This window comes from Artemia franciscana, unplaced genomic scaffold (assembly GCF_032884065.1).
Source record: "Artemia franciscana unplaced genomic scaffold, ASM3288406v1 PGA_scaffold_171, whole genome shotgun sequence".
Lineage (NCBI taxonomy): Eukaryota > Metazoa > Arthropoda > Branchiopoda > Anostraca > Artemiidae > Artemia > Artemia franciscana.
Genome location: NW_027062640.1, coordinates 225110 through 249295, shown reverse-complemented (window position 1 = coordinate 249295; position 24186 = coordinate 225110). Strand labels below are relative to the sequence as shown.

The 24186-nt window shown below is 35.1% G+C and overlaps 2 protein-coding genes and 1 long non-coding RNA gene across 5 annotated transcripts in view; 1 reads left to right on the top strand and 2 right to left on the bottom strand.

Annotated features, from left to right (window-relative positions):
* Positions 1-3955: 3955 nt before the first annotated feature.
* Positions 3956-22557, bottom strand: LOC136041381 (unconventional myosin ID-like). The gene is made up of 3 exons (XM_065726038.1): positions 22420-22557; positions 18492-18693; positions 3956-4064 (listed from the first exon to the last, which is right to left on the bottom strand). The coding sequence occupies exons 1-3, from the start codon at positions 22501-22503 to the stop codon at positions 4051-4053; spliced, it is 300 nt and encodes a 99-aa protein (XP_065582110.1). The 5' UTR covers positions 22504-22557; the 3' UTR covers positions 3956-4050.
* The window catches only part of LOC136041382 (uncharacterized), a 22049-nt gene continuing 5876 nt past the window's right edge, over positions 8014-24186 (top strand). The window contains exon 1 of the long non-coding RNA XR_010621013.1: positions 8014-8091. This is a non-coding gene — a long non-coding RNA (uncharacterized LOC136041382). The remainder of the gene's footprint in view (positions 8092-24186) is intronic.
* Positions 22432-24186, bottom strand: part of LOC136041380 (zinc finger protein 813-like) — a 19385-nt gene continuing 17630 nt past the window's right edge. For all 3 annotated transcript variants that reach the window (XM_065726034.1, XM_065726036.1, XM_065726037.1), the window contains one exon: positions 22432-23306. In XM_065726034.1, the coding sequence (XP_065582106.1) occupies positions 22660-23306 (647 nt within the window). In that variant the 3' untranslated portion in view covers positions 22432-22659. The remainder of the gene's footprint in view (positions 23307-24186) is intronic.

Genomic DNA, 24186 nt, shown 5'->3' with positions numbered 1-24186 from the left:
GAGGGTCTAAAGAGGGAGGGTTTGAATGGATCGGAATGGAGGAGGAGATTAGGTAGCTGTGTTGGCCCCAGACGGCTAGATGTTGCGTTGAGTTACTAGTAGTTGCAGTAGTGGAATTATAAAAAGCAGTAGTTAAAGCACCACGGATATTAAAAGAAAACGATAAATTGAAATAAATTTAAAATAAAATTTTCTGGACTCATCATAGGTTTGATCCTACCTTAGTTTCTAAGATTTATCTTTTTGGATGTTTCAAAATCATGAAGATTTTAGTGTAGTATCATATTTCCTCCAGTGTTGCCACGTTCAACTGTGAGAATTGATAAGGGAAAATAATTTGTTAAGCTTGACAACACTTTTCCTCCATATGAATTTGAACGCCTACTCTATGGTGATTCCCAAATACAACTCCAGTTTCGAAGGAAATCAAAGCCTTCTTAAGTTCTTTGGTGCCATATTGTTTTAGCTTTCTTTTTTGCTGGTTTTTCACCCATACTTTACATCCCAACCCATATTTACTTTTTCAAACAGTTCGTGGTACATCAAAAGAATCGCATTATAATGCTGATTTTAAATATATAAGTTTCATCAAGTTTAGTCTTACCCATCAAAAGTTACGAGCCCGAGAAAATTTGCGTTATTTTAGAAAATAGGGGGAAACACCCCCTAAAAGTCATAGAATCTTAACGAAAATCACACCATCATATTCAGCGTATCAGAGAACCCTACTGTAAAAGTTTTCAAGCTCCTATCTACAAAAATGTGGAATTTTGCATTTTTTGCCAGAAGGCAGATCACGGATGCGTGTTTATTTGTTTTTTTCCCCAGGGGTGATCGTATCGATCCAGTTGTCCTAGAATGTTGCAAGAGGGCTCATTCTAACGGAAATTAAAAGTTCTAGTGCCCTTTTTAAGTGACCAAAAAAATTGGAGGGCACCTATGCCCCCTCCCACGCTAATTATTTTAGCCCCCTCCCACAACAGATCAAAATTCTGAGATAGCCATTTTATTCAACGTGGTCGAAAAACCTTATAACTATGTCTTTGCGGACGACTTACTCCCCCAAAGTCCCCGTGGGAGGGGTTACAAGTTCAAAACTTTGACCAGTGCTTACATATAGTAATGTTTATTGGGAAGTGTACAGGCGTTTTCAGAAGGATTTTTTTGGTTGGGGGAGGGGTTGAGAAGAGGGGGGTATGCTGGGGGAACATTCCATCGAGCATTTGCCATGGGAGAAGAAAATTTCCATGAAGAGAGAGCAGGATTTACTAGCATTATTTAAAAAAAAAATTAAAAAATAAATATGAAAAAGTTTTTTCAGCTGGAAGTAAGGAACAGCATTAAAACTTAAAACAGAGACAGAAATTACTACCCATATGAGGGGCTCACCTCCTTCTAATACCTCGCTCCTTACGGTGAAGTATTTTTAGTAATTTCAACTATTTATTCTACGGCTTTTGTGATTCAGGGGTCATTCTTAATGAATTGGGACAAAATTTAAGCTTTAGTGTAAAGAGCGAGGTACTGACGAGGGGGCGATCCCCCTCATATATGTAATAAAAACATGAGAATACAAAAGTTCTTTACGTAGGCTAATTTATAAGTTACGTAAATCTTTTACTAATAAATAGATTCGTAAAACACTAAAAGTTCTAGTTGCCTTTTTAATTAACCAAAAAATCGGAGGGCAACTAGGCTTCCTCCGCTCTTTTTTCTCAAAATCATTCGATCAAAATTATGAGAAAGCCATTTAGCCAAAAAAAAAAAAAAACATAAAATATACAAATTTCGTTTTGATTATTCCTCTGCGGAGAGCCAAAATCAAAACATGCATTGATTCAAAAACGTTCAGAAATTAAATAAAAAAAAACTAGTTTTTTTAACTGAAAGTAAGGAGCGACATTAAGTTTTTTACTGTTTTAAAAAGAAGAATTGAGAGAAGGAGTCAAACTTTAGCGTAAAGAGCGGGGCGTTGATGAGGAAGCAGCCTCTTTCATATACGAAGTAATTTCTGTTCGTTTTAAGTTTTAATGTCGCTCCTTACTTTCAGTTAAAAAAGACTAGTTTTTTTTTATTTAATGCTTTATAAAGGTGTACACAGTTGAGTAAGTTTCTACTTTACAAATTCAAACGATTAGATTTCGTTTTTACTGTATTAGGTACTTCAAAGTGAGTATTTTATCAAAATGTGGCAAGTCATACAGTTTTCCCCCAGCTGTTATATTACCCGCAGCTCAAACAAATTTATAAACTTGAGCATAGAAAGTCCCCTACTATCTTATGTCAAGTTATCGTCAGATCCTTTATACAATATCTCCTAAATTATTCACTTAGAAGGCCCAAAATAGAAGACCTCAAGAAGTCACACAATCAGCTTCAATTTTAGATGTTGATCCAAAATTTACGGCCACTCAATCGCAAAAATAAGTGTTTGTCCTCATGCGTTTTAAACCAATGACAATGAAAAAGAAATCTGCTTGTTTGAAAAGGTTAATTGAAAAACTTATACAACCATATCTATCTTCAAAACTGGAAAAATTTCTAGTGAGAAAGACCTCCATTTGGATATTTTATAGTAGGGGTCGCATTTTATAGCAAATGTAAATGAAAAGAACTTTTGGTAAAAAAAAGAGATAACCAACATCTTAAGAAGACGTAGCTTTCTTTTTAAGGCATAGTTACCTTTATGAATAGACAGGTTTTTATTGTTTGAAATTTTACAGGCGAAATTAATTGTTTGGCGAAATGAAACTATCCAATTATGCTTATTTCTTTTCACGGTTAAACGTGGCAACACTGACGAAAATGTGACAATACCCTAAGACCTTATAATTTTGAAATGACCACAGAAGGATTTTACAAAATCGTGATTTTCGGGTTTGAAAGCCTCCTAAGATGAGGTTAAGGGGCATAATGCTTATTTGGTGTTTTTGGCGCTTTCAAGTGTGTCGTGAAAGTTTTTGTTGAGGTGTTATAAATACTCTCCTTAAACGATTATTTAGTTAAGGAAGGTCGCAAATTGTTTCATTCGTATTTAGTGGTAACACTTACGACTAATTGATCGCAAAAAACAATTTAGATCAGAAAAATCAGAAGATAATAGGTCTAAATTAAAAAGGTGTTTTAATTTGTTAATGCCTCAACAATTTGCAGCTTCAATCTCTGCTTGATATATTCTAGAGCTGCCCCTTTGAACTTGTTTCTCTTAGGTAAAATTTTATTCAAAAATGGGTAGTACAATTTTAAAATTTAAAACATGGATTAAAATCAATAATGAAGTCAGACCTAAAAAACGTAAGATATCACAATTAATAGAGGGGCAGCAAGCCTTCAATACCCCAAAAGACTATATTATCAATGCATTTTAATGAAAACTAAGTAGATGGCTTAAGTTGAAAATTTGTTTTTTTCTAGATACAGGTATCAAAAAGGAATAGATTAAGAGAAAGGGAACAGTAAAGAAAACAAGTTTTATTTTTTATAACAGTAAAACTAACTAAAATTTTACACAGTTTTTTTTAATATGTACACATTTTACCACAAATGATCTTGATGTTACCACCTCTCAGACTCACTGAGAGGCCGTATCAGCATTTTTTTTTTTTTTACTTGACTCTGAGTTAAAAAATAGAAATTATCAAGTATTTGAAGGGGACTGTCCCCTCTTCAACACCTCGCTCTTTACGCTTAAGTTATTTAGTACTTTTAAAAACGTTTATTGTTCTAATTAAACAACCGTTGTGTTTCAGGAGTCATCTTTAAAAAAGTGGAACAAAATTCAAACTTTAGCGTGAAGAGAAGAACGAGGTGTTGAGGAGGTGACAGCCCCCTGTTTATGCATATTAGCTTCTTTTCGTTTTAAGTTTAAATGTTGCTCCTTACTTTCAGTTGAAAAACTTGTTTTTTATTTAAGTTATGATCATTTTTTAAATAATGCCAGGAAATCTGGCCCCACCTTAACGGAGACATCCTCATTCCCCTTGATATATCCTCTTGGCAATTCAATCTCGGTGAAAATTTACACCAGTCAATTATCCTTAACAACTCCACTCACAAAACTGAGACTGAAAAGAGAAAGTAAGACATACAAAAATAATTTTGAATAGGAATTCTGACGAATTCCCTCAGTGCATAATTTCCCCTGACAAGTTCATCCCCTGGAAACTTCCCTTCTTATGAAAAACTTTACCGTGGAGAGACCCCCAGCAGAAAAATCATCGCCACCATCACCCAAAAATGTATGCATACTTCCCAATAACAAATACTATATGTAAACAATGGGCACATTTTATTACTTAAGGAGCTTGCCCCTGGGGTTGTGGGGGGGGGGGTAATATCATATACAGATGCATATTTATTGGGCCTTTCAACTATGATGACCAAATTGGCTATTTCAAAATTTTGATCGGACGATTTTGGGAAAAAAGGGATGGGGGCCTATTTGCCCTCCAATCTTTTTGGTCACTTTAAAAGGGCGCTAAAACTTTTAATTTCCGTTCTAATGAGCCCTCTCACGATTTTTTAGGCCCAATGGGTTGATAAGATCACCCCTGGGAAAAAAACAGCAACAACAAATAAACACGCATCCGCGATCTTTCTTCTGGCAAAATAATACAGAATTCCACATTTTTGCAGATATCAAACAGTTCGTGGTAACGAACTGTAGTAAGGAGCGACCCGGCTCAATAGTAACCAAAACTCTAAAAAATTGAATTTTGATATCAATAGCTACATAAAAAAAATCGCATTTTAATGCTGATTTTAAATATATAAGTTTCATCAAGTTTAGTCTTACCCATCAAAAGTTACGAGCCTGAGAAAATTTGCCTTATTTAAGAAAATAGGGGGAACATCAGATTCAGCGTATCAGAGAACCCTATTGTCGAAGTTTCAAGCTCCTATCTACACAAATGTGGAATTTTGTATTTTTTGCCAGAAGACAAATCACGGGTGCGTGTTTATTTGTTTTTTGTTTTTGTTTTTTTTTTCCAGGGGTCATCGTATCGACCAAGTGGTCCTAGAATGTCGCAAGAGGGCTCATTCTAACGGAAATGAAAAGTTCTAGTGCCCTTTTTAAGTGATCGAAAAAATTGGAGGGCATCTAGGCCCCCTCCCACGCTCATTTTTTCCCAAAGGCAACGGATCAAAATTTTGAGATAGCCATTTTGTTCAACATAGTCGAAAACCATAATAACAATGTCTTTGGGGATGACTTACTCCCCCACAATCCCTGGGGGAGGGGCTGCAAGTTACAAACTTTGACCAGTGTTTACATATAGTAATGGTTATTGGGAAGTGTACAGACGTTTTCAGGGGGATTTTATTTTGTTTGGGGGTGGGGCTGAGGGGAGGGGGCTATGTTGGAGGATCTTTCCTTGGAGGAATCTTTCACGGGGGAAGAAAAATTCAATGAAAAGGGCGCAGGATTTTCTAGCATTACTATAAAAAACAATGAAAAATAAACATGAAAACGTTTTTTTCAAATGAAAGGAAAGAGTAGCATTGAAACTTAAAACGAGCAGAGATTATTACGCATATGAGGGGTTCTAAAAATACTTTAGCATAAAGAACGAGGTATTTAGGAGGAGATAAATACCTCGCTCTTTATGCTAAAGTATTTTTAGTAATTTCAACTATTTATTCTACGGCCTTTCTGATTCAGGGGTCATTCTTAAAGAATTGGGACAAAACTTACGATTTAGTGTAAAGAGCGAGGTATTAACGAGGGTACAAACCCCTTCGTATACATAATAAAAATATAAGATTATGAAAGTTTGTTACGTCAGTTAATTCTTAAGTTATGTATATTTTTTAATAATAAAAACGTTCGTTAAAAGTTAATAGTTCTAGTTGCCTTTTTAAGTAACCGAAAAATTGGAGGGCAACTAGGCCTCCTTCTCCACCCCTTATTTCTCAAAATCGTCTGATCAAAACTAAGAGAAAGCCATTTAGCCAAAAAAAGAATTAATATACAAATTTCATTTTAATAATTTATGGGCGGAGAGCCAAAACCAAACATGCATTAATTCAAAAACGTTCAGAAATTAAATAAAAAAAAACTAATTTTTTTTAGCTGAAAGTAAGGAGCGAAATTAAAACTTAAAATGAACAGAAATTACTTCGTATATGAAATGGGTTGTCCCCTCTGCAATCCCTCGCTCTTTACGCTAAAGTTTGACTCTTTGCCCAATTCTACTTTTTAAAACAATTAAAAGCTTTAGCGTAAAGAGCGAGGAATTGCGGAGGGGACAACCCATTTCATATACGGAGTAATTTCTGTTCGTTTTAAGTTTTAATGTCGCTCCTTACTTTCAGCTAAAAAAAAATAGTTTTTTTTATTTAATGAACTTGAAACCTCTACAGTAGTGATCTCTGATTGATACGCTGAATCTGACAGTGTAATTTGCATTTACATTCTATGACTTTTAGGTGGTGTTTATCAATTTTCAAAAATCGGGCAAATTTCTGAGCCTCGTAGTCTCTAATGGGGAAAAATAAACTTAATGAAATTTATATAATTGAAATCAGCATAATAATCCAATTCTTAATATGCATCTATAGGCATCAACATTTCGTTTTTTAGAGTTTCAGTTACTATTGATACAAAACACTCCTTACTTACAGTTCGTTACCACGAATTGTTTAATATATTGCTTAAATTTAGAAATCACTTTCGCCAAATGATGGTCAATATAACTGAAAGGAAGGAGATTAAAAGGAATATAATAACACATTTGAATATTTTACATATTAGGCAAATAAAACTAAATCGGTTGCTGCAAGTATGGTCCACTGATATCGGATACATTTTTATTTATTTTTTCATTTATATACTTCGGATTTTTTTTTCTCTGATAACTGATATCTTATGGTTTAATGTATAACCTTTTCCAACCTTATTTGATATTTTATTAAAATGGTTAACTTCAGCAATTAGTCCAATATAAATAGCCTAGCGGCTTTGTTGTGACACTAAGTACGGTTATAATTAAGTTTAAAACGTATCTCAGTGTGGGTAGGCTACTGATGGTATCTGCATGGTGGCTCATGATTTTAGTATTTACTTTATATTTAATTACCTGAGCTTTTTGTTTATATTGATATCCTCCTCCAGAATAGCGCCAAATATTTTTTGTAAAGTAAACCAGTAACCGTGATAAAATGAGCTAAATTTTTTCACCTTTGTAAAGCGTATAGATCCATTACTGTGTTGAATCTTATAGTCAATTATTAGAGCTGCTTACTTGTGATTAGTTGTAATCCAACATTATTTAATCTAGTTCCCCCGTTGTCTTTTATTTAATTAAATAAAAAAACTAGTTTTTTTTTAACTGAAAGTAAGGGGCGACATTAAAACTTAAAACGAACAGAAATTACTCCGTATATGAAATGGGTTGTCCCCTCCGCAATCCCTCGCTCTTTACGCTAAAGTTTTTAATTGTTTTAAAAAGTAGATTTGTGGCAAAGAGTCAAACTTTAGCGTAAAGAGCGAGAGATTGCGGAGGGGACAACCCATTTCATATACGGAGTAATTTCTGTTCGTTTTAAGTTTTAATGTCGCCCCTTACTTTCGGTTAAAAAAAACTAGTTTTTTTAAACTAGAGGGTTCTCTGATACGCTGAATGCGATGGTGTGATTTTCGTTAAGATCCTATGACTTTTAAAGGATATTACCCCCTATTTTCCAAAATAAGGCAAATTTTCTCAGGCTCGTAGCTTTTGATGAAAATGAATAAATTTGATGAAACTTATATATTTAAAATCAGCATAAAAATCCGATTCTTTTGATATGTCTTTTAGCATCAAAGTTCCGTTTTTTAGAATTTCGTTTACTATTGAGCCGGGTCGCTCCTTACTGCAGTTCGTTACCACGAACTGTTTGATTACCACGAACTGTTTGATTTTTTTTTCATTTTTATTTATTTATCAGTCAACATATCTATGGATCTTATATGTGTCATATACACCCTATATTGACCTTTTAGATGCTATACCTGTCATTTGTTTAAATAATGAAATTGTATCAAATATCACATACAGGAAAAAGCCCTCGACTTTTGCTTTGCTGGATATAGGAAAGGACGACCCCAAAGTGAGTTACTCAAATATAACATCATACACAATGTATATCCGTTGGCTATTTTGTCTATTGTGAATGAACTCTCTATCCTTCTGTCACTTCTTTTTCTTTCTTTTGCTACTTTTATTTCTCTTTTTTCTGCTCTTTCTTTTGTTTTCTTTTTTCTTTCTATTTTTGTCAGCACTTGTTTTTGAATTTTGTGTGCTTAATCGATTTGTTAGAAAGTAATTAAAGTTTTTTTGGTGGGGTGGGGGTGCAGGGAAGGGAAGGGGTTTGTGGAGTGTGGTATAGGGCGATTATTTTTTTTTGGGGGGGGGGAGAAGGGTTGAAAGATTTTTGTTGGGGGGGGGGAGAATAATGTGTTGACTGTTTAAATAAGAGAGATTGATTTGAAGTTTGAGTTGATTATGGTTATGTTGTGATTTATAACGGAATATAAATTATTACTTGTTACTGCCGTGCGTTTACACAACTGTAAAGTTTTTCTTAGCGCGGCAGTATTTTGTAGAAGATGTGTTTTGGTTTTATATGTGAAGAAAAATAAAATTAAATAAAAATTTTAATGGTTTAATATGTGCAAGTTTTGTTTCGTGATTTTTCTACTTTACAGGCCATAGTGCCTTTGTGGGATCTCTGATTGTGTTATTGAGTTTGTTTTTTTTGTATTTTTTTTTTGGGGGGGGGGGTAAAAAACGTGCCAGCATCTGTATCTGTAAAACTGTATAAGAATATAATCTTTCTTTAGTTCAACAAATGGCCTGGTATGCCGCTAGTTAACTTTATACCCCCTATGCTTGGTTTTTATGGTTTGCTCCCATGAGTCGTGTCGGTTGAACGGAAGACCTAAATAATTCAGAGAGGACGATGCAGAAATAGTATCTAAGACAACGTTGATAGTAACGGAAGGTTGTTGAGACGAACTGTAGATGAGAAGCTCAGTTTTAGAAGGGGCGACTTGAAGCCCAATCTCATTAAGACCACAGCAAAATGTATGAATTTTATTTTGGAGAACCTGGAGATCATCTGATAATAGAAGGATATCGTTTAAGTAACAGAGAAAGTAACATCAATATAGGTCTCAATTAGAAATGGATGAATATTTGTAGTAACGGTTTTGATGGCACTATTGAAAAGAGCTGGACTAAGCACAGAGCTTTGTTTCACACCTTTCCGAACAGTGACGGGTTTGCTCAGCTGGCTACCTAGCCGTTCCCGTATGGACGTATTATCATACCAATCAAACAGTTCGTGGTAACTAACTGTAGTAAGGAGCGACCTGGCTCAATAGTAAACGAAACTTTAAAAAACGGAATTTTGATGCTAAAAGATACATCAAATGAATTGGATTTTCATTCTGATTTTAAATATATAAGTTTTATCAAATTTAGTCTTTGTCATCAAAAGTTACGAGCCTGAGAAAATTTGCACTATTTTGAAAAATAGGGGTAAACACCCCCTAAAAGTCATAGAATCTTAAAAGCCGAAAATCATACCATCGCATTCGGCGTATCAGAAAACCTTATAGCAAAAATTTCAAGCTTCTATCTACAAAAATGTGGAATTTCGTATTGTTTGCCAGAAGACAGATCACGAGGAGTGTTTAATTGTTTTTTTTCCCTCAGGGGTCATCGTATCGACCGAGTGGTCCTAGAATGTTGCAAGAGGGCTCATTCTAACGGAAAAGAAAAGTTCTAGTGCCCTTTTTAAGTGACCAAAAAAATTGGAGGACACCTAGGACCCCTCCCACGCTCATTTTTTCCCAAATTCAACGGGTCAAAATTTTTAGATAGCCATTTTGTTCCGCATAGTCAAAAGCCATAATAACTATGTCTTTGGGGATGACTTACTCCCCCACAGTTCCTGGAGGAGGGGCTGCAAGTTACAAACTTTGACCAGTGTTTACATACAGTAATGGTTATTGGGAAGTGTACAGACGTTTTTAGAGGGATTTTTTTTTGGTTTGGGGGTGGAGTTGAGGGGAGGGGGTATGTGGGAGGATCTTTCCTTGGAGGAATATGTCACGGGGGAAGAGAAATTCAATGAAAAGGGAACAGGATTTTCTAGCATTACTGTAAAAAAAAAAATTACATGAAAAAGTTTTTTCAATTGAAAGTAAGGAGTAGCATTAAAACTTAAAACGAACAGAGATTGTTACGCATATGAGGGGTTCTAAAAATACTTTAGCATAAAGAGCGAGGTATTTAGGAGGAGATAAATACCTCGCTCTTTACGCTAAAGTATTTTTAGTAATTTCAACTATTTATTCTACGGCCTTTCTGATTCAGGGGCCATTCTTAAAGAATTGGGACAAAACTTAAGATTTAGCGTAAAGAGCGAGGTATTAACGAGGGGACAAACCCCCTCATATACATAATAAAAATATAAGGATATAAAAGTTTGTTACGTAAGTTAATTCTTAAGTTACGTATATTCTTTACTAATAAAAACGTTTGTTAAAAATTAAAAGTTATAGTTGCCTTTTTAAGTAACCGAAAAAATTGGAGGGCAACTAGACCTCCTTCCCCACCCCGTATTTCTCAACATCGTCTGATCAAAACTAAGAGAAAGCCATTTAGCCAAAAAAAGAATTAATATGCAAATTTCATTTTAATAATTTATGTGCGGAGAGCCAAAATCAAACATGCATTACTTCAAAAACGTTCAGAAATTAAATAAAAATATACTAGGTTTTTTAACTGAAAGTAAGGAGCGACATTAAAACTTAAAACGAACAGAAATTACTTGGTATATGAAATGGGTTGTCCCCTCCAAAATCCCTCGCTCTTTACGCTAAAGTTTGACAATTTGCCACAGTTCTACTTTTTAAAACAATTAAAAACTTTAGCGTAAAGAGCGAGGGATTGCGGAGGGGACAACCCATTTCATATACGGAGTAATTTCTGTTCGTTTTAAGTTTTAATGTCGCTCCTTACTTTCAGTTAAAAGAAACTAGTTCTTTTTATTTAATTCCATAAGAGACGACAGAGGAAAGGGTTTTATCCACTTCTTAATAGAGAAAAGATAGCATGTGAATTGATAATCGAATCGAACACCTTTGAAATGTCGATTGCACACACATAGAGGTTCTTTTTCAGCCTCTTATAGCGGTTTAAAATAGCCAAAAAAGTTGCGTGAGCGTTTTGCACACCCAAGCCTTCACGAATTCCAAATTTGTTGTCCCCATGGTTGCACTTTGTATTTATTTCTTGGAAGATAGCTTTTCAAAAAGCTTACCTAATTGTGAAGCAAATAGAAATTAATCTGTACGATTCACAAACCTTTGGGTTTTCGCCCTTTTTTAAGACACAGGTAACAAGACCTTCGAAAGAGCACCTGGAGTATATTGCTGAGAAATACAAGCCTGAAATAATAGTTACAAATACTGCATAAGAAGAGTGGTAGCGTATAGGTGCTCGGATTGCACTCCATTGTATCCTGAGGCTTTACGAGGTTTCATAAGACAAATTTGGGTCTGGAAGGCTGAAGGTGTAAAAATGACAAAGTTCCTCCGGTGGTCAAGTTTTGACATATGGTGGAGAAGGGCACTTTTATAGGAAACTTCAACCGGAGGAAGATCATCAGAGAAAAGCGAAAAAAAATGTCTTCCACGAAGCGACATCTACAGGGTTAGATTAGGAGGACAAACTTGATGTCAGCTTTGAAACTCTCCTCCAAAGCTGCTAGGGATTGTTTTTATCTCGCGTGTTGCCATTTGAACTTGTCTATTTTTCCAATGGCGGAAAGATTTTTGGAGCTCACGTTTGGTTGAGTTAACAACTGAAACACAGTCGGTCCGAATCCGAAACCATAACTTATGACAGTGCTTGGTATCTTGCAACTCATTACCTTCTTTCCAACCACGTTTCTGTGTCCCTATTTTGACCCTTAACGAAGGTACAGATACAGAAGAGGCGACCTTAAGAGAATGAGTCAACTCAGCTAGAGAGCAATGAAGTAGACAGAAGGTGGAAAGGGATTTTAATTTTCATCGGTAAAGAATCAAGCGTGTACTGAAAGGACAATACATGTGATCCCATGACACTTCTGTAAACAATGAATACTCTACTGCGTAATGAAGTAAGTTCGGGCAGAGTGAGTACTCTGAAATTTTGGTACAAAAATGTGAATGTGTTGGCCAAAAGGAAAGGTACAATTTCAAATCCTGCAAAAAAATCAGAAGTGGTGTGGGGCAAGGCAGCGTTCTTATTACTCTTACTTTCAAGCATGTAATCTCCAAGATTCTGGACCATACCTTACCCTCTCATTTATTGCATTGTACTGACCTGTCTTACTTGGCATAGGCTGACACCCCTTTCTTCTCGGTAGATCCAAAGCATACTTACAAGACTTTTAATTTTTTGGCCTTTAATGCACGCAAAGTGATTCTGTAACTCTCAGAAATCATGCTGTCCCTACGGTATCGGAGCTGAAATATCTTGGCATTATGATTGCAGAAACAATCATTAAAATTAGACAAGCAATTGTCAAGCAAACAACTACAGCTATTAATTGTGCTTATGCCTCTGTAGTGCCGAATTTGCTGTCGCTAGTTTTCTAACAGCAAAATTCTTTGTTTTCAACTCCATTATTGACACGTTCTGATACTCGCTTTCTCGTGATTGCTTGTAATTCTCATTGCCGCTTATTTTTTAACTTTATATCTCCTTGTTCTCGCTGGGGCTTATCTTTTAGTCACATATTTTGTTTGTTCTTCACTTTTGTTTTTGAGTAGTTTTAATTCTTGTTGTCGCTTATCTCCGAAGCGTATGTTTCATTGTCTTAAACTTTTGTTATTAACTCGTTCTAAATGTTGCTGACGGAAGTATCCTCACTGTATTTATTTGTTATTCATTTTCGTTGATCTTTACTTTAGACATTTTTTCATTACTCTTTATCTTAGCTGCTTAGATTGGTCGTTTGACGGTCTTGGGTTCTCATTTGTCATTTACACATTATGAAACTACTTAAACGGCATATGCAAATAGACTAATTAAACTTGTTATTTTATACTTTATGTCGAGCTATGTTCCTTTTGTAATGTTGCATACTTCATAGATATAAAAACGATAAGTTCACTCCTGGAGGAGGGAAGATATGATGTAATTTATTTTCTTGAAATGTGCTCATATACATGAAGTCAATCGTAAGATTTTTCTTGTCAATCATATGTTTCTTTAATTATTTTGCCTACATTATAGACACTAAAAACGATACAACCACTACTGAGGCATATATAAAGTATGTATGCTTTCCGAGTGAAATCATAAAAATGACGTCACTCGTATGACTATTTTTTTCCAAAATTACGACTTTTAACGAATTTTCTCAAACATCTCACCTATATAGATCGTTTTCTTAAGCCGAAAATCCCAATTTTTCAGAGAAAAATAGGGAGCCGTTTTTGACAAAACATACACAAATAAATACATGAATAAAATTTAAAAAATAAAAAACGCGGGTAAATTATAAGCAGCACAACAGCTTAAGAAGGTGTGGCTCTCTTTTAGGAGCCTAGGTGTCTTCGGAACCCAGCAGATTGTTAATGATTGAATTTTTACGGACGAAAAGCGCTGCCAAATCTAACTAAATAATGTTGTTTGTTTATATTCACGGTTTCAATGTGGCAACACCGACGAAAATGTTGAACTGTTCTTAAAACTTCATAATTTTGAAACAATCCATAGGAAAACCATAAAACATCACTGTTTGCAGGTGTTAATAACCTCAAATGCGTCCAGAGGGAAGGGAATATTTTTTTTTTACCTTTGTACTTCAATTTTGCTGAAATAAGAATAGGATTAAATTGAGAAAAGAACTACTTCAAAGTTATTTGAGTTTACAGCAACTTGAAGCGAGCTAGGAAAGTCAATATAATTCAAAAATCAAACTTGCACTTCGAAAAATTTTAAAAACTTAGAAACGCGTTTAATACAATGGCGGACTTAAAATATTAGTAACGTTTCATTTATCAGATATGATCGTAATTAACCCATGAATATTGAATATGTGATTCTAAAGTTTTTATTTGTAATCGATTTAGAATTAAATGCCAAGTTTTTAACCTATTTGAATTAACAAAAAAAATACGAAGAGGGGGTTAGTTTAAGCATTACTTTAAATGCTCAAAATAAAACTTGGAATGATGTCGGTTAGTTTGAACGAATAAAAAAAAGGAGTGTCCAATGATCCATCTTCAACCCAGCGAATTAATCGAAATTGGCAAATGTCAATTGTTTAATTGGCAAATGTCTTCGAATAATAATCCACGGTGTATCCATTTTAAAACCATACGAGCTACACACAGTGCGTTTAGATATTCAGTCAATTTACATATTTTGAAATATAGATTTATTTATACGTTGGAACATGGAGGATTTGTATTCGATAATTCAAATCCTGCGTAGTACAAACAGTTGTAATCCTGTTGATTAGCCTAGATAAAGGAAAATCGTAAAAGAAAAACTATAGCCTTTGTAAAGATAATAGTAACGTCAAAATTTGATAAGGCATTGATAAATATGAATATCTTATATTATTTTTCCTTGAAGTTTGTATAAGAGAATCCCTAGTTTATTTGCTATTTTTTATTTTAAGACGCAACAAAACAAACAAAAGAGAAGTTTTCTTGGATATTGAGAACTGGCCTTATCAATTACATAGATAGAGTAAATGCTTGTTTTTACGGTAATTTTTATTTCGTTTGATAAATCTGTCTTTAAAGTGGTTCCTCACTTATTTTCTTAATTATACTATGATATCCCAGTTTTTAAGCTATATTACTTTTTGGTATTTCTTAAAAAAATTCTAATTTTGATGACTCTTTTCACATCAATTTAAACTTGGCATTTTATTATACTTTATTTTTAATAACTTTGTGACTTGAAAAATGCTTTTACTTCCTACTTACTGTTAATTACCATGGGTTGTCGTTTGTTCTTTACAAGGTTACAGCTATCGCTGCAATCATGAATGGCATGGGGACAAAATGCATGGATTATTTTTTACCTAGGAGCTAGAAACCGCTACAGTAGGGTTCTCTAACATGCTAAATCTGATGGTGTGATTTTAATTAAGATCGCTTGGCTTTTGGGGGTATTTCTCCTGTTTTTCAAAAATCAGGCAAATTTTTTTCTAGCTCGTAGTTTTTGATGAGTAACATTAAACTTAATAAACAACAAATATTTGAAATCAGTAAAAAACCCAATTCTTTTTATGTATATTTTGTTTAAAAAAATTCTGTTTTCAGAGTTCTAGTTACTATTAAGCCGAGTCGTTCCTTACTTACAGTTTGTTACTACAAACTTTTTGACAAACGATATCAAGCCATACAAAAGTGCTGTATTCTAGCATTTTAACCCTAAGAGGGACAGAATAAACCGTAGCATAGTTGATCACTATAAAATAGGTTGCTTTTTAATGGATAGTATTATGAAGGGGGAAGGTGGTACCTAAGACCTCAATAAAGTATTTTAAGCCCATGCTTTCAAACTTTAAATTAGAGGTGCTTCAGATGATTACAAATGACCTCTGGCCTCTTTTCATTAGGCATAATATATTGGTGAGTGCAGGATAAAACTTGCAGCGCAGGTGCTAAGGGGAAGGGCTCCATTATAACTGTGGAGACGATAGCAACGGATGGATAAGGAGTGAATCGTACTAATAGTAACAAAAACTCTAAAAATGGAATTTTATTAAAATGCAAAGTCTGAATTTTTCGAGAAGGATTATCACAGAAAACAATTCTTACTTCATAATATGCAGAATAGGTGTACGTAACGCCTTTTGCGTGCAGACTCGCTTTACTTTACCCCCCCCCCCCCCTAATGTGCAAATATATAGCCCAAATTTGTTTCTAAAGTAACAAAGACACTAACGAAGAAACCGGTTTGTTCTTGAGTTATTGTAAACTTGAGTGAGTGGCGTATAATACACGGTATTGTGAAGTAGATGTCTCCTTCAGGTTACCAAATTGCTGTAGGTCAATAAGTTCAAGAATCTCTGCCAATTAGAATCTTAACCAATTAGCTAAGAAAGCCTCAGTAACATCCATAATTACTAATAGCAATAAAAATACTAAGAAGGGGTGTTGATAGTTTATCAGGGAATGCTTTTAATAGATCAATTGCGATATCAATGGGACGAATACTAGTTTGTTTTTTTTCAGTTTCTGTATTTTTTCCATTAGTCGCTTCGCTGAAACTTGCAGGGTTTTATCTTTTGGAGTTTTAGGGATTAGCTAGTTTTTCGAGAGAGGGGGGAAGTTTGCACAATACTTGCTAGGTGTTTATTAAGCTCATTGGCTGTCTGTTCAGGCGCTTGATCCAGAAGAAAAGGTTCTTGCACGAGCGACCCCATATTTCTTTCACTTTCTTAAACCATTGCTGAGGTTTGCTCTGTTTTAAGTTATTTAATTTATTCTTACCATAGCAAGAAGCAGTACGACGTATTTATTTCTTTATTTTAGTTACAGAGGGTTAAGGCATCCTTCCGAGGCGAAAAAGTCTTAGTTTCAAATGCATTAGCCCTTTTATTTTTTCATTAATGTAAGGTTAATCTGAGGAACATATCTTCTTGGTAACTTCTGGGAAACAATTTTGGTAATTTGTCATTAATTTTGTTGGAAAAAACTAACCTTTGAATTAAGATTTACACACAACAAAAGATCATGCCAACTCTCAGATGTAATCCAAGATCCAAAATCAAAAAGACCTTGACTTGTTATTGGCCGGTACAAAAATTCAGAAGCTGAGTAATTTGTTTTAAAAATAAGCAGTGGTATCAATTATAGCAGGAAATGATAGCTACCACCGACGGGGGGGGGGTATTTGAAAAATTGTAAAAGGCTTTAAGGTTGGTGCAGAAAACATCCAAACTGGTTCCACCCTTTGTAGTAGGGAAATAAACAATTTGCTTAAGCTTCTGATCGTTGCAGAGACAATTGAGGCTAAGTTCGTTTGCATCTCCTGATATAAAATTATTTAGATACTTTTTCGTCACCAAGTCAACACTTACTTGTAGCCTGCCATGAAAAATAACACGAGAACAAGCATTCTGTCCGGGTGAATAAAATGAGCAAATTATTAAATTTGTGTAAGGCCGCGGTAGGCATTTCGGCTTAGTAGATATCCAAATGATTTCATCGCAATCACCTGGCACATGGATAAGAGTAGGAGATAGACATAATCCTTTGCAAAAATCATTACTCCTCCTCCTTTTTCCCAATGGGTGGTCAACCAAACTCCTGAAAACCAGTCATTTTAAGGACACCTGGATTTTGTGCCTGGACTTCAGTAACTGCAATTATTTTAATACGGTTCAGTTTTGCTCTTGCTTCTAACTCAATTAACCTTTCAAAATTCAAACTTTCAGCATTCGTAAGTAGAAAAACGGGAAATGATAACCTTTTTTGTCAAACTCTTTAACAACAGAATTCTTCATAGGCAGCGCAATAGCCCAACCTATGATTATCTAATTTAAATAACTGGGAGTCAAAATCTAAGTCAGAGCCAAAAAAAATTTGAAATGGATAGAAGTCATTTATTTTGAGTGAACTCGCAATAGTTTCAGTAAAGAAGGGTTTCAAAAATTCACGAAACCCAGTCCACAAAAAGTATTGGTCATTATGGCTAAGTAGACGAATTATCTGATAATATCATTGGTAATAATTTCCAAACATAGCAGGAGGGGGGGGGCTGGGGATAATATATTTGCAAAATCCCCGAGATCTGAGAATGTTCAGCATGTGTTTTCCTGAGAGGAAGAGGAACGCCCGAGTCTTGAATTTTGATTGTTCCTGTTCGCTTTTTAGGATTTTTGCGAATTTCCAGAAGTTCGAATGCATTTCCAGCTGATGGAGCCTTACATGCCAGAGTGCAAGCCTCCACCGGGTTCTTCGTTTGTGGGAGGCTCTAGGCACGCCATGGCGAGTATTTCATAGGTCAGGAGGTAAAGGAAAACTCTCCGACCAGTATCATTTGACCACAGAGCTGCTGAAATCGGTGCCCAAAAAAGCAAGGTGTGTCCATCCCTTAATTTTAGTTCTACCCCATAATTTCCCCCTCAATTGTTCAGTATAAATATCTGAGGAGCAAAGGCAGGTTTCTGCTTCAATCAATTTTTAGGAGATCTACCTGATTCCATCTCCTGACGAAAGTAAGATCCCTAATTCAAGGGAAAATTTGGATCCTTAGAAAATGTCACCTTAAGCAGTTTTATGCAGCAGTAATTTAGCAACGAGCTTTAGAATAGAAAAAGACCTTATACTAGATTTACTGGTACTTGGAGTGAGACCAGGCGATTCCGTCTCAACAAGCATCTGAATGAGGGTCTCCCATGATAGAGATCTTCCAATTTTACTGAAAACTTATTGACTATTAAAACAAATTGTGTGTAGATTAAATCATTCGACTTACCGATGAATAACTGTTGGAGTTTCTTATTGCAGTAGTTAATACAAAACTGTTCGAAGCTGTTACGATCAAATATTTCAAATCCATAGATATCCAGAACACCATTGACAGTGAAATTTACTGTTTTACCTCCTTCAGACCCGGAGACTTGTATGGCCTTGTTCACCTGGTCAACTATCCAGATAAAAAATGATCCCAAGTTAACCTATAGAAAATAAGAAGTTCAAAGTCATGTATTGTTTCTTTGATTCAAAAACACTCTTTAGTATGACATATAATTTTGGCCTAAATGACTGAAAATAATATTAAGAACTCGCCAAATTTTCAACAGTGACTCTTAATCAATGAATCTTTACATAAGGCTTTTTTTCTTGCATTAGAATCTTAGTTCCATACTGTCTCAGGACTAATATGCACCCAATAATTTAACGGGATATATTATCGATTGACTGGACTTAACGGAATTTCCCAGTGTTAATGTTTGCAATGACTGACAGCATTGTTTTAAGATTACGGGTTGACTGGGTACAACAAACAGTTTCCAAGCATACAAAACAAGATTATAATGATTAGTTGGAGCTTTAATGATTTTACATCTTTAGCCTGATTGAATCATAGTAAATCAATAAAGATTAGAAGGAATTGGAAACTTCCTCATAATTGGCAAGAGCAGAGTTTCTGCCCCACATCTTACTGAAACACTATATTCCAAAAATTTTTCCTTTTTAAATTTTCTTGGAATGGCATCTAAATCAACTACATCGTTTCTTCTCCCCAAATGTCTGTATATAGCCCTAGGTTACATACAAAAGATTTCTGATCTCACAAAGTTTTATAATTATTGCTCACCTGGAAATATGAGGAGAGGGTGCTCTTTAAATCCAGATGAACATTAAGGGATTCTGAATAACCAGCAACTCGACTTAATAGAACCAAACAAAGAAGTTCACGTCGATTTTTTCCCCATTGGCATCCTCTTGACGCAAGATTCACAAGCAATGGAAGAAATTTTTAAAGCTGATTTTAGACATGAATTTTTGAGTCTTTTTGGGCAAAAAAAAACACAATCTAGATGATCCTTTCAAACCACTTAGAAAACTAAATTTTGGCCAATTCTGTAGCCAGGAAGAGGAGTTGCGTCCCCGTTTTGAATTTTGAAGTACCCGCCTTCGGGTCTGCTTGGGAAATAAATATAGTTAGTGTAGCAAGTTTCAATCAGCTCAACCTTTTTAAGCCCCAATTGAAGTCAAATAAATAATTTTTGGCACTGTCCTCCTCTTAGGTCGTTCATCAAACAAATCAAAACAGACATATTGAGCACATTTTTGGAGAGGAGGGAATTTGCTCTATTATCATTTTTTCTGTGTATGAGAGTCCCTTCCACCACGAATTTGTCAGCATAAGTTCAGACCATACAAATAAAAAATTATTGCTATTTGAGTTCCTCAGCCAATGTCAATCGTTGCGTGGAAGCAAAATTGAGTTAACAGAGCCATCTAGTGTGAAATTTTCACATACGAGTCAAAACCGTTTTGACGGAACTTGCATTATTTTCATACTGTTGGAGGCGTAATGGACGTGTCAGGTACGCACTCTTAACAGAAGATTTTTTGAGGTATCTGCGTATTCACCTGTACCTTTTAGAAGAAAAGATTTAGAAAACACAAACAAACAATACAATAGCTTTGGCAGCTATTCTCGATAAAGTGTTTTAGACCTTTCCTGATATTAGGATGTTTATCACATGATCAAATTCATACGTTCTGCAAAACAGAAGCTCCATCATGAGCCACAATATACAAAACATCATGTTCCAAAGTCCACAAGTTGAGAGAATTATTTTGAAATATTGTGAGCCAGGAAGCTGTCATTCAGGAAGTAGATGCAATAGTGTTATTGAGAGGACATTTAAAAACCAGGAAGTGTAGTCGCCTCTAAACCTAGTTAAAAAAAAAATCTTCAAAGTAAAGCTTCAAAATGTGATTATTCAGTTGTAACCATCACATTTTCTGACTTTCCAGGCATGCTCAAAAATCTATAACACACATTTAGCAGTGTCTTTCTCAAAGGCCAAATGGCTCGAATTCCGCCAGAATTTAAGTAAAAGAGTATGGTACAAAGAGTATATTGCAGATAATCATTGTAAACCTGTCCAAATTGCACCAGAGATAACCATACAGGGGGTGAAAGGGAAAGGCATCTCAGAGGTAAAGGTAGTTGAGAATCTCAAGGTTCCAAAGCCTATCATTCGGGTCACGAACTGGCCACAAAACAAGATAAAAGATATAGAGCCGCTCATGCAATTTATGCCGGTTGTTGATGTAAATTACTACCGAGAATTCTTCAAACAGAACTTGCCAGGGCTTGCTTCAAGGAAGGGTCATGAAACTGCCAAAAATGTTTCAAGTAAACCGCCCAGGTTCATGAACGCTAGAGTTGAGAACTGTCCCGAAGAAGAAGCTGTCACACATTAAGGCAAGGAAAAAACGAAAAGCATAATTGCGACATTTAACTGTACCCATTTCTTAACATTCTTTTGTATTCATTTGTTAATATATTATATTATATCTGAATTTCTTTAAAAGTTTTACTCAGTTTGTACTCACGTCTTACAGGTCAGTTTTACCGTAGGTCGGATGCCTGATGTTTAACACGCTTGAACCGGTTTTGACAAGTTGAACAACTGTTAAAATCAAATTGATGTAACAATATTTTGACAATTTATTGTGCATAAATTGTTTGTTGTTTTACTTGGAAATTCTCGCCAGCCCTTTATAATGCCATGCTTATCAGTACGTAATTTTTTCGCATTTATTACTTAAACCATTTCTGTTCTCCAAGGTTGGAAATATTCAGCCTCGTTTTTCTCAACAATTTTGTGTTTTTCACTTACGCCAATTCCGCTTCCAAGCGAAGTAATAGAACTATTATTACTTTTTCCCCAGTCTAGGGCTGCAACAACACCTGGATCAAGGCAAACAAGTCTTTCAGTTATTACTAAATTTCGGCCATCTTGGCCATAGGCTATGAGTTAACACAAATTCAACCCGCTTTCAGGCCCTCTTCCTCTCAATAAATCTTGTGGTATACTTCGGCTAGCAAGCAAAATTAAGAACTCCGAAAATTTAAAACTAATTTAGAAAATACGTTTTTTTAGCAAAATGCTGCATGGTAGATAGTAATTTTTTTCTTTTTCAAGAAACAAAAAAAAAACTAAACTTTTCCCAGATACTGACGAAGAGAATTTCCAAGGAATAAAAAAAAAAGCTTTTTGGTCATTTCAAACATAATTTACAGACAAATGACTGTTGTTTATTTGTGCAATTGGGTCTCCATGGCCCAAATATACATAGTGGCCGTACAATACCATTGACATAGTAAACATAGACATAGAGTAAGTCAGTGAGGATCGTTTATAAACAAGAAATAAAGAATACATGAGCCATAAATCTGTTTTTGTCAATTGCTTCAAGGTTCTCCTTTCTTGAGCCTTGTGATTCTTTTCACTTTCTTCTTCATCTTTTTGTGAAACTAAAGGAAACAAATGTGAATTAATTATATATTATTTTCTTGGGTGAATTTTGGCTTGCTTTAAAATTCTGATTATTATGCATTTCAGTTTTGGACAATGCTTGGCTTTTGTTTCTTTGAGTCAAATTTGTAACAATCAAGCAATTTTGTACCACTATTTTCAGAGGATGATGGTGAATTGCTAAAAAAAAAACTAAAAACAAGAAAATCGCAAAAAATGTAATTTAACGGTAATCACTTCAAATTATTTGTGAGAACAATGACCATGAATCAATGTTGATCCAGCTTGTAATATCACAACATTCCTAAACTCCTGCATGCCCTTTTTGATATTTATAGAACTTGCTCAAATGAGAAAAGTTTTTCTTACACATAACAAATTTAAAAGTTTTCTTCTCACCTCTATGCACTCTTTGGTGCGTTTTTGAATTATACACTCGAGAGAAGATTTTGTCACATAAGTCACATTTAAAGAGTTTCTCATCTGTGTGCATTCTTTGATGAATATTTTCAAAGTTGCTACTTGCTACATAAGAAAAGGTTTTGTCACATGCATCACATTTAAACAGATTCCACCTGTATCTACTCTATGGTGCAGGTTCAAAATATTCGCTACAGAAAAGGCTTTGTCATATACTTCTCATTTAAAATGTTTATCATCTGTATGCTGTGTTTTATGCTTGTTCAAAGAGTCCCCTCGAGAAAAACATTTCTCACATACATCACATTTGAATCGTCTTACACCCGAATGCATTTTTTGGTGCCTGTTTAAATTATGCGCCAGAGAAAAAGTTTTGTCACATAAACCACATTTAAATGGTTTTTCACCCGTATGTACTGTGTGGTGCATATTCAAAGTTGCGGCATATGAAAAGGTTTTGTCACATATATCACATTTAAACGGTTTCTCACCCGTATGCAATCTTAGGTGCGTGTTTAAATTACACGCTTGAGAAAAGGTTTTGTCACATATATCACATTTAAACGGTTTCTCGCCCGTATGCACTCTTTGATGCGCATTCAATTTTGCTGCTTTAGAAAAGGTCTTGTCACACACATCACATTTAAATGGCTTTTCCCCCTTATGTGTTCTTTGATGTCTTTCCGATTTTCCACACTTTTTAGTTTGAAGGCGGCTTTTCAAACTTGTTTTCTGATTTTCTAAGCCTTTTGTTTTTGATTCTGATGCACAAGAATTTGAGGAGCCACTCGTAGATGGATTCTTTGAAACAGCGTTTGAAATATTTCTCTGTAAGTGTAGTCCAGACATGTGAGGTGAAAACTGACCTAAAAATTTTTAAAAGTCTTTCGAGTTAAAATAGAACCATAACTTTCAACACGTTTTAACGACTAATTTTGTTTTCGATAGCTCTTCTCTCTCTACTCCCGGTAGATACATCAGTTTTTAAAATTAACCATTCTGATGTAAGTAAAGAGCGAAAATGAAACTTGAAATGATGTAAAAAATAAAGGAAAAAATAAATAAAGGATATGGCATTAGACTTTACAGTCCCTACCAGCGGTGATGATCTCCGTTTCTTGGCCCTTCAGCCAGGAAGTGCAATGGGGGGCTGGGGGCCAGCCATCCTGTGCTTTCGCATACCATTCCTGTTTACCTTCCCTAGATTTCTCCAGGTACCCATTTAGAGCTGGGTCGACTCTGGCTAAGCTTACAGAGTCAGGCCACTGACCCCCGTCCCAAACTGAAGAATTGGGTACACTGGGATTCAAACCCGCGTCCTCTCAGACAAACAAATATTAGAATCTTTTAATTTATGAGGAAGAACGAAAAGGATGCAAATCATTTGTTGAAGTCAAACATTTTTTGGGTAACCACAAAGCTGAACACTATTTCACCCTGGTAAACCAGAAGCTTATAAGTTTCAGAGATCACGGTTGTAACATGAGTATTCAAGTTCATTGTTTATACAGCCATTTGAACTATTTCCCAGAGACTTTAGTTGCCAATAGTGGTGAGCAAGGAGAAAGAATTCCCCAAGACACAAAGATTATGGACAATTGCCAGTAAGGAAGGTGAGACCAAGAGAGGGCTCATTCTAGGAAATTCTAATGTCCATTTTAAGACTCAAAAGTGATCAGATGGCTACCAGCCCCTTCACCATCACACCCTTTTTTTCTAAAATGCATCTTATTAAAATTTTAAAAC

What these genes read in the sequence shown, in the direction of transcription:
- LOC136041381 (XM_065726038.1), bottom strand. Translation starts at nt 22,503, where the DNA reads ATGAGAAACTCTTTAAATGTGACTTATGTGACAAAATCTTCTCTCGAG. An exon ending in GCACCAAAGAGTGCATAGAG is followed by an intron (nt 18,694 to 22,419) that starts GTGAGAAGAAAA and finishes TATTTTCTATAG; the next exon opens with GTTAACTTGGGATCATTTTT.